General features: G+C 36.4%; 1 protein-coding gene across 1 annotated transcript; it reads left to right on the top strand.

The window, feature by feature from the left end:
• Positions 1-778: 778 nt before the first annotated feature.
• LOC142522552 (glycerophosphodiester phosphodiesterase GDPD4) lies at positions 779-9,787 on the top strand. Its single transcript, XM_075626001.1, has 9 exons — positions 779-985; positions 1,047-1,133; positions 1,330-1,427; positions 7,392-7,452; positions 7,551-7,631; positions 7,914-8,006; positions 8,672-8,761; positions 9,396-9,523; positions 9,609-9,787. The coding sequence occupies exons 1-9, from the start codon at positions 797-799 to the stop codon at positions 9,775-9,777; spliced, it is 996 nt and encodes a 331-aa protein (XP_075482116.1). The 5' UTR covers positions 779-796; the 3' UTR covers positions 9,778-9,787.
• Positions 9,788-10,051: the final 264 nt, after the last annotated feature.

The following is a 10,051-nucleotide window of genomic DNA, read 5'->3' as shown; positions in this document are numbered from 1 at the left end:
TCCATTCTTCATTTCAAAATCACACCAAAACACAAAATCCTCTCATCTACAATCATAAGTGTAGAAGTGAGATAAAGGATTTAGTGTGAGATTTCTTAAGTAGTGTTTATCCTTGGAAAGAATAGGATTAGTGGAGAGAAAGTGAGTGTTAAAACAGAGTGTTCTGAGTGAAATACTTTGTATTCTCAATTCTCTTGTCTTCTTTGTTATTAATAAAGAAGTGATCTCCTTGAGAGGTTTAGAGTGGACGTAGCCCAATATTGGGGTGAACTACTATAAATATTGATGTCCATCTTATTTATTGTTGATATCATTTATGATGTTCCGCTGCGATGTTATCTCGTTTATTTCCCTGATATCCCAATACATTTTGCTGCCGTGAAGTTAAAAAAATGAGAAGTCATTTTCCAAAGGCAGTGATATAGAATCAAAATTCATACCGAAAAGAGTATTGATCGGATTGGATTGGAATTTGTGGTGATGAAACCTGAAACTCCAAACGTCCATGCCATGCGTTTATTTTCTTAATACATGAGTAAAAATTGATCAAAATATCTAAAACTTGTAACACACATTTTTAAATCTAAAATAAATAATTATTTATTATATTACCTCAAATGTAATCAATTAAATCAAACCTGCTTATCAATAATCAAATATTATGAATTATTAAAAACAAAATAATAATTTATTATATTACCTCAATATTATTTATCTACATTCTATTATTTCATTTTAATTATACTTTACTTCAAAATTGTCTAAATAAACTAAGCGTAATGGCAATTGATTGATTATGTGGTTCTCTTCCCTGCTAAGTAAAGAAGACGACACAATTACACAGGATCTGAATTTGAGAAAGAAAAAAGCGATGGCAAGAGTGATCTCCTCGAGGTGGCGAAGAAAGATCTTGAGATTTCTAATCATGGCCCTTGTTGTTATTGCCATTCTTCCTCCTCTTTACTTCCATTTCACCCTCCAACAGGTAAGGTCACACTTTTTTTTTACAATTTTATTGATAATCTATTCTTGTCATGTACGTGCAGATACACCTGCGAAAGTGCAGCTGGATGAAAAACCCTCCTTTAGTTTGTGCTCATGGAGGCGACTCAACGAGGGCCTTCCCTAACACGGTACCCTCTCATTCTACATTTGCATTAATGGTCTGTGTAATTTTACTGACCCATAATTTAAGGGGAGTAGATTACTGTTTTATATCATGTCAAATCAGACTAGGATCAGTGGCCAACCTTGCCCCTGGCCCAAAATGTCCATCTATTTCATCACTTTTCCGTGTGCTTCAGCTTTCTGTGGTCTTGTTTGTGCCAGATAGATGCATATCGTATTGCTTTAAGTTCTCAAGTAGATTGCATCGAGGTCGATGTGTCCCGTTCTTCAGATGGGGTATTATTTGCTCTTCATGACAGGTATACCTCAACTTTTTTAAATCACTGTAATTTTCCGTTGACCATTCTCTATTACGTGAAACAAGTTATTACATTGTTCCTTCAATGCTGACGAGTTCTGCCTAATGCTGTGTTATCTACTTATCTCATCTGTAGTTTCTGTTGAAATCCTCTAACATAGAAAAAATGGAAGGCTTCTAACCGTTTCTGACAATCACGATGATAATATAATACCAAAATTACGGAATAAAATAATCAACAAAAGCACCAAGATTTACGTGGTTCCTCAATATAGATTATGTCCACGGAGATACTGCAAATCTTTATAACATGAAGAAATTTTACATGTGTTTCCAACAAAACACTCAATTTCTCACGATTTCAACCCCGAGTATTACCAAGAAAATATTTTCTCTAACTCACACAAGGAACCTGTCAACGGTAAAAAAAAAAAAACTCTTTTATTTTCTTTTACTCTCTCTACTTTAGGATGCTTAAAAAAATTTTCGATGAGATGATATTACAATGCAAATGATGCACTTATTTATAGGCGCAATCCTCCCGTGTAACCAAAGGAAGCAATTTTCCTTTTTTGCAGCCACCAACCAAATTTGACGCGGTTTGTTGACAAAATGCATCGTTTACATTTGCAATCTTCCAATAAGGCGACTCATCTCATCTAACATTGTAACCACTTGAAGACTTGATTTCGATCATGTCTTCACACCATTAATGTAGCAGCTCATATCTCCTCATTTATGTATAGAGTTCAACTGAAGTTGAACATAACTTCTGTTTGTCAATTATCATAGCCTTTGCGAGCATATCAACAAGATTCTTACTTTCCTGGAATCTTCTCAAGCATCAAGACTTCATCTTCCAGTACCGATCTTATGAAACAATATCTCGAATCTGTACATGCTTTGTCCTAGTATGATAAACAAGATTTTTTGCTAAATGAATAGCACTCTGACTGTCATAGAATAATGTGCTCCCCTCAAGCTTTTGACTTAATTCCTCCAGAAATGATTTCAACCATATCATCTCCTTGCTAGCTTCTGTAGCTGCAACATACTCAGCTTTAGTAGTCGAAAGCGCAACTATCTTTTACAATTTAGATATTCATTTTATTGTCGTACCACCTAATATGAATCATACCCAGTGGTACTTTTTCTACCATCCAGGCCACCATCCATGTCGGCATCGACAAAACCTTGTAAGCCCAAATTTGACCTTCTGATGCATATAGATAAATTAGTATTACCTTTCAAGTATCTCAGAATGCGTTTAACTATTTCTCAGTGTTGTTTTCCTGGATTGCTCATAAACCTGCTCGCAAGTTCCACTGCATGTGCTATGTCTGGTCTAGTTCACACCATAACATACATGAGGCTTCCGACAGCAGAAGTATAAGGAACTTTGTTCATATGAGCCTTCTCCTGCTCCTGTTCCTGCTCCTGCTCATGTCCTGCTCCTGCTCCGTCGATGGTGATTGTGCTTTGGTTAGTTTAAGATGACTAGCCAAAGGAGTACTCACAGCTTTAGTTCATCCATGTTAAATTTGCTAATGACCTTTTTCACGTACTCTTCTTGAGATAACTTCAAGATTTCATTCACTCGATCGCTTAAGATCCTCATTCCAAGAATTTGATTTGTCCAAGGATTTGCTTTGCAGCACCCAAATCCTTCAGTAGCAAATTCTTTTGATAATTCTTTTTTAAGTTTATCATTCTCCTCCAGATAAGCTCCTGCTATCAACATATCATCTACATATAGCAATAGAATGATATAAGAACCATCAAACTTCTTCACATAACAACAGTGATCAGCTTGACACTTCAGGAAACCATTGTTACTCATGAATCCATCAAACTTCTTGTACCACTGTCTTGGAGCTTGTTTGAGACCATACAAGCTCTTTGAAGTTTGCACATCATTTTCTCTTTTCCCCGTACTTCAAAGCTCTGTGGCTACTTCATATAAATTTCTTCATCTAGGTCACCATAAAGAAACGCCGTCTTTACATCTAACCGCTCCAGATATAAATCTTCTTTTGCCACTAATCCTACAGTCCTGATAATGGTTAACTTAACAACTGGAGAGAAAATCTCAGTGTAATCAATGTCTTCCTTTTGTTGAAAATCTTTTACAACAAGTCTTGTCATGTACTTCTTTTAAATGATACACCGACTTATTATGTAATGCCTTTTTGCCTTGCTAAAGTTTTGTCAACTCCCACGTCTGGTTGGATGACAATGAATCTCATCTTCCATGGCTTACTCCTACTCGGTTGATCAACATTTTGCATTGCCTTTTCATAGGTCTCTGATTTGCCTTTGTCTGTTAGCAAAATATAGTGAAATGCAAAGAAGTATATCTCAGGTAGTCTAATTGTTCTTGAAGATCTCTTGAGTTCAATCATTGTAGTTTGTTGGTCATCATCTTTTGTAGTTGCTTCTTCATCTTCATGGTTACTGCTTTTCGATTAATTCACATGAATATCTATCAATGGCACTTCATCAGTCTTGTTGACTTTAGGACATTCATCTCTAGCTCCAATGCTTGACTTGTCCTTGTACAATATGAAGATTATATCTCTACTCCGAATGATATTCCGATTTTGGTCATCCCAAAAACGATAACTCATTATCACAATAACCAATCAATGTTGTAAATGGCGGGAGGCGAGGGTAGAGCGGTCGGTGTCTCCCTACCGCCTCGGCGGTTGAATTTTTTTAAGTAATTTTTTATAGATAATCATATGTAATCATGCAATATAATCACAAAAAGTATGTTAAATAGTAAAATATACAATGCCTAACCTAAAACTTCTTGCGGCGGCGGCGGGCGGCAGGCGGAGGCGGCAAACAATTTGTGTGGTGGGCTTAGTGGTTGATATTGAGACGGAGGGAGAACCAAAAGTTTAAAAAAAGAAAGTGGGGTGTGATTTAAATAACTAGGGTTTTGAGTTTTAAAATTAGTTGAGTTTGTCTGGGTTTTTAAAATTTGTTCACTACAACTTAAAAATGTTGATTGCCTCACCTGGCCCGCCTGTTCACCGCCTCCACCCGCCTCGACCTCCTACCCACCACCGTATAGCTTGGGTCGCCTAAAACAGCTGCCTCATGCATAGGCGGCGCGGTCGAGGGCCGCCTACTGCGCCTCGACCACCATTTAGAACGCTGTAACCAATAAAGAAACACTTCTTTTATTTCAGATCAAGATTTGTTTTGCAAGCTGAGTCAATATGAACATAGCATAAATATCCAAATACTTTCGAGAAAGAAAAGTTTATTTTTTTGTCGTTCCATACCTCTTCGGGTATTCTGTAGTCAAGCGGTACCGAAGGTCCTTTATTAATCATATATGCCGCAGTGTTAAAAACATTAGCCAGAATGATTTCGGTAATCCAGAGTGCAGTCTCATGCTCCTAGCACGTTGATTCAAGGTCTTGTTCATCCTTCAGCTACGCTATTCTGTTGAGGTGTACCAAGAATGGTTGTGCACAATATTTCTTAAACTCATCATCTTCGTATTCACCACCATTATCAGATCTTAAGCACTTTACCTTCGAGTTGGTCTCATTGTCAGATCGTAAGTACTTTATCTTCGAGTTGGTCTCATTATCAACCACGACTTTCCAATTTTTAAAGTTCTCATAAACATTATATTTATTTTTCAGAAAATAAACCTAAAATTTCCGGCTTGAATAGTCGATAAATGTGACATAGTATCTTGAGTCTCCAAAAGATATCACATGAGATAGTCCTCAATCCTCGTACATCAGTATGTACCAGCTCCAACTTTGCTGCTTTCGGTTCTCTACCACCGCACTTTGAAAAGCTCATATTTTTCTGCAAAGATACAACTTTCACTTAGCTTGTGTTCAACAATCTTTAATTATGGTAGCTTCCCGTTTGATACCAGCATCTTCATTCCCTTCTCACTCATATACCCAAGCGTAAAATGTCATAGACTTGAATTAGCTTCAGAATCCACGGCTGCTAATGTATCTCTGCAACAGGAAGTCATATAATTAGTCTCAGTTTTCTTTCCTCGAGCAACAATCATGTCTCCTTTGTTTACTTTCCAGGAACCATCACCAAATATAACATTATGGCATTCATCGTCGAGCTGTCTTCATTCGTACATCACACATACCAACTATTTCAAACATTTTCCATCAACCAGGAAAACTTTTTCATGATCGCCTGCGATGTATTTGAACGAAGCTCCTGAGTTCATAACCCAAGAACCAATCGGGCTTTCCATGGATAGTAACATAGCACCGTGTACGTCCTCAATAACAACATTTGCATTATTCTTTGTTGATTTGCAGTTCTTTTTCAAGTGACCAGTTTCACTACAACTCCAGCACTTCAAATTCTTTTCAAAGTTGCTTTTGTCTTTTCCATTTCTTGACTTGGACCTACCATGCCATCGGTTAAAACTCTTTTCGTCACTCCTTCCCTTCCTCTGATATCGAGATTTAGAGCAGATCTCGATGATATTCCTTCATCCGAATCCATCATGCGGACTTGTTCAGCAATAATTTGATATATGACATCATTGAATTATAGCTTTCTTTTTCCAACAGAGTTGTTGACCGTTGCCCGTATTGGTTCCCAAACATTTGGGAAAGATGCCAAAAGAATAAGTGCACGAATCTCATCATTTGAAATTAATTTCAACCGATGTTTGCTGAGAAACAATTGTATTGAACTCATTGATGTGTTTAGCCACCAAATGATCTTCTCTCATTTTCAAGTTGAATAACTTTTTCATAAGATGTACTTTGTTGTTTGCTGATGGCTTCTCGTACATGTCCGATAAAATGGACATCATCTCTTCTGTAGTTTGTGCCTCCGCCACGTTATGTGCCACATTCGTTAGGGTCAATCGTATTACACCTAACACACGTCGGTCAAGGATCTCCCAGTGATCACTCTCCATCTTTTCCGGTTTGTTTCCTGATAAAAGTTGATACAACTTCTTGCTATACAGATAATCTCTAATCTGTAACCGCCAAAACAAAAAATATGGCCCATCGAACTTATTGATTCCCGGTCCCATCCATCATATCTGGCTATCGCTTCTCTAGCCTTTAGCAAAAAATCTAAAAAATCTTTTCTGATGTGGAAGATAAAAAAAAGCTACAACCATAAAACATACTCAGAATTCAAAGAAATTTTATAGCAAGGCTCTGATATCAGTTGTTGGGTAATTATGCCGAAGTGATGACGATTACGATAATAATGTAATACCAAAATTGCGGAATAAAATAATCAACGAGATCACAAAAAATTAGGTTGTTCACCCAATGTAGGCTACATCCATGGAGCTACTGCAAATCTTTATAATAGGAAGAAATTTTACATGTGTTTACAACAAAACGATCAATATCTCACGATCTCAACCCCGAGTATAACCGAAAATATATTTTCTCAAACTCACACAAGAGAACCTCTCAACGCTCAAGAAAAAAAAACTCATTTTAGGATGCTTCAAAAAGCTTCTGATAGGATGATATTACAATGCAAATGATGCACTTATTTATAGGTGCAATCCTCCCGTATGAACAAAGGATGCGATTTTCGTTTTTTTCAGCCACCAACCAAATTTGACACGGTTTATTGACAAATTGCATTATTTACATTTGCATTATTCCAATCACCATTAAATAAAGATGGCCCATCTCACCTAACAGACGAGTTCTGCGTAATGTTGTGTTATCTACTTATCTCATCTGTAGTTTCTCTTGAAATCCTGTAACATAGAAAATGGAAGGCTTCTGACAATGGCATTTCCGAACTTCTTTCATGAAAATTAGAAAAATCTGAGCTTCATGCAATCAATTCAGAATGGAGTTATTTGACATAAATTGTATTGTAATTTTCACGTTTTTCTGAGATTCACTACTTCTTGTTGTCAAGAAAATTTTGGTTCAAGTAGTCTGGAAAGTTGTTTCTCACATGTAGCAGGCAGGGAACTGCAGCAAATATCTGGAAACAATACGTCTAAAGTTGGTTATTTGAGCATGAAGGAGGTGAGATCAATGGCTTTGGCTGGATTAAAAATATTTGTAGTGGATAAAATATTTAAATTCTAATCTAGTTCTAGATCGTGTTTACTTTGTGATCGTAGATCAGAGGGCTTGTTTCCAACCATCAGCATTCATCGAAGTTTCATGATGTAAATATTCCAACTCTGGAAGAAGCATTGAAGGCATGTCTCATAGCTCTATCTCTTTCTCTCTAAACAGCGCGGGGGTATAGGTTCCAGAAGAAATGAATTTATATGAAGTGAAACAGTTTATATTCCATCATAATTGCAAGTAAAAGTATGCTGCAATCTACATGTTAGGCCGTTCTGTACCTTTAGAATCAGCTTTCAGATATTGCCTACTGCAAATGATCAGTTGAAATTGAATCAAGTAGCAAACCTTGCATAATATTTTTATCGACGATATAATCTAATTATCTTCCACTCCTGTCATCGATGCATTAGTTGATATCAGGGTCTGTTCGGCTGGTGATCCTTGATGCTAAGGTGGGGCCTCCTATATACGAAAAAGAACTTGCAAAAGATATCATTTCTGTTGTAAGTTAATTGTACTGCTTAACTGGTGATTATTTCAGACTTCTCTTTTTCCTTAGTTACCAATACTAATTGTGGAAAGTAAATTTGACCAGACACTTGCAAATTTTGGTCAATGTCGTACCATGGAATTTACAAGATGTCCAAAGGTCAATGGCTCCAACCAAATTTTCCGAAAGAAAAATAGAAGTTGTTTGAAAATTTTGAGGAACTTAAATTGGTTTCATTCCAGATGAAGGGAGTAAAAATGGAAGAAATTATTTGGAGAAATGTTTCTATGTGAAATTGGGGAAACTGCCGTTAGAATTGTTACATAATAAACTTGCAGTTCCTGTAAAGAAGCTAGAATATGAAGCTTTCTGTGAATACTGCTAGATTTCTATATTTTGTTGATAATTTGAACTTATTGCTTTTACTATGTCTACCTAACTATATTGTTTGCATGTTACAATTGGGACCTTTTCATTTACTTGGTGATTTTCAATTTGGTCCCTACTTTTTTTAAAACAAAAGTTATATCATTATTTATTCCACAGTTTTTCTTCCCCTTTTTATCTTATATTGATGATTTTATTAGTAATTGCTGTGATATAAACAACTGTACTATTTTTTTTCATGTCTATTGTTGCAAATATAAATGAAATGAGGTTCTCCCCGTACTTCTGCAGGTTGAAAGAACTAAGTGTAAGAATTGCATCGTATGGGCCAAAAGCGACAGCCTAGTGAGGGATATAATTAGATTATCAATGAATGTTAAGGTAAAAGTTGGTTTAACTCTCGCATTTCTCCTATTTTGATTTAATTCCATGTCTAATCTTATATAGTTATATCCTGTGATTATGAACTTGAAAAATAATTTTCCAGTGTAACTTTTTCCGAGTCTTTTGCCTATCAGTGCATAGTAAAATCTGGAGGTTAGCTTGATGATCTGATAGAGGCAAATGAGTTTGCGAAATCTCTGTTTGACCCTTGTAACGTACAGACTGGGATTGGGTATGCTAGAGATATTTATCACCACATTGAGAATTTTTTAGCTGCAGATCTTGTTTGTGTTTAGATGTCTGCTGCAGTGAAGGGGCTATGCTTGGTTGACTGAGGTGAAATGGTGAACCGTTCTTGTGTTTCCTGTGGTTGCAAGTTTGACATAGGGATGTGGCAGATGGATTTTTCATTTTTAGGTTTTTTATCATGTAACGTGTGTTAATTTTGCTGTGACTTGTATTAATTATACCGAGTGAAAAGTGTTTGATACTTGCCATAACCTTATCTTTAACTTCTGCTGGTTTTATTCCATTCAAAATCTACTTTTGATTTGCTAACCTTGTGGACAATAGTCATTATAGCATATGATAGTAAATTTCATTGGTTTTTGTTTCTATCATGGTTGTGTAGGTAGGCTACATTGTGATGATGGATCTACTCACTGGTACTAGAACAAATTTATTGAGGATGAGAAATGCCGAGGTTGTTGGTGTTTACCATCATTTAATTGATGAAAAAGTTGTGGGAATCCTCCATGGGTAAGGTCATTAATGAGGAAGAAGAAGATTTTATAATTTGGTCATAAAAGTGTAGCGTATTATTTCTTGTTGCTATTGAAAACAGGAGAAATAAGAAGGTTTACGGGTGGACGGTGGATGATGAGGAGTCAATGAAGAAGATGTTGCTTGAGCATGTGGATGCTGTTGTCACGAGTAATCCTTCCTTGCTACATCGTGTTATGCAAGATACTCGAACACGGTGTTTTGAACAAGGATTCTCGTTGTCATCTTGACTTAAAGGAGGATAAAAAATCAACAAATGGAATATTTAGAGCACCGCAGAAGTTGGATCTCATTTCTTCTCCACAGTGTTGACCTTTTGATTTAGTTTATTATTTGCTGAAGAAGGTAGAAAGTAGAGAGCTTGGAGCATTACTCAAATATTTTTTCCTTGATTCCTCGTGGTCTGTCTTTTGTGTTGTAAAAACCAGGAAGAGCAGACATCTTTTGATAAGCAAAAAGACACCTGTCTCTGGAATCAGCACTCTATTTTGAATAGAAAATCCG

Source organism: Primulina tabacum, chromosome 13 (genome assembly GCF_025594145.1).
Source record: "Primulina tabacum isolate GXHZ01 chromosome 13, ASM2559414v2, whole genome shotgun sequence".
Taxonomy (NCBI): domain Eukaryota; kingdom Viridiplantae; phylum Streptophyta; class Magnoliopsida; order Lamiales; family Gesneriaceae; genus Primulina; species Primulina tabacum.
Note: the sequence above shows the minus strand (reverse complement) of the source record. Positions and strands in the feature narration are given on the sequence as shown.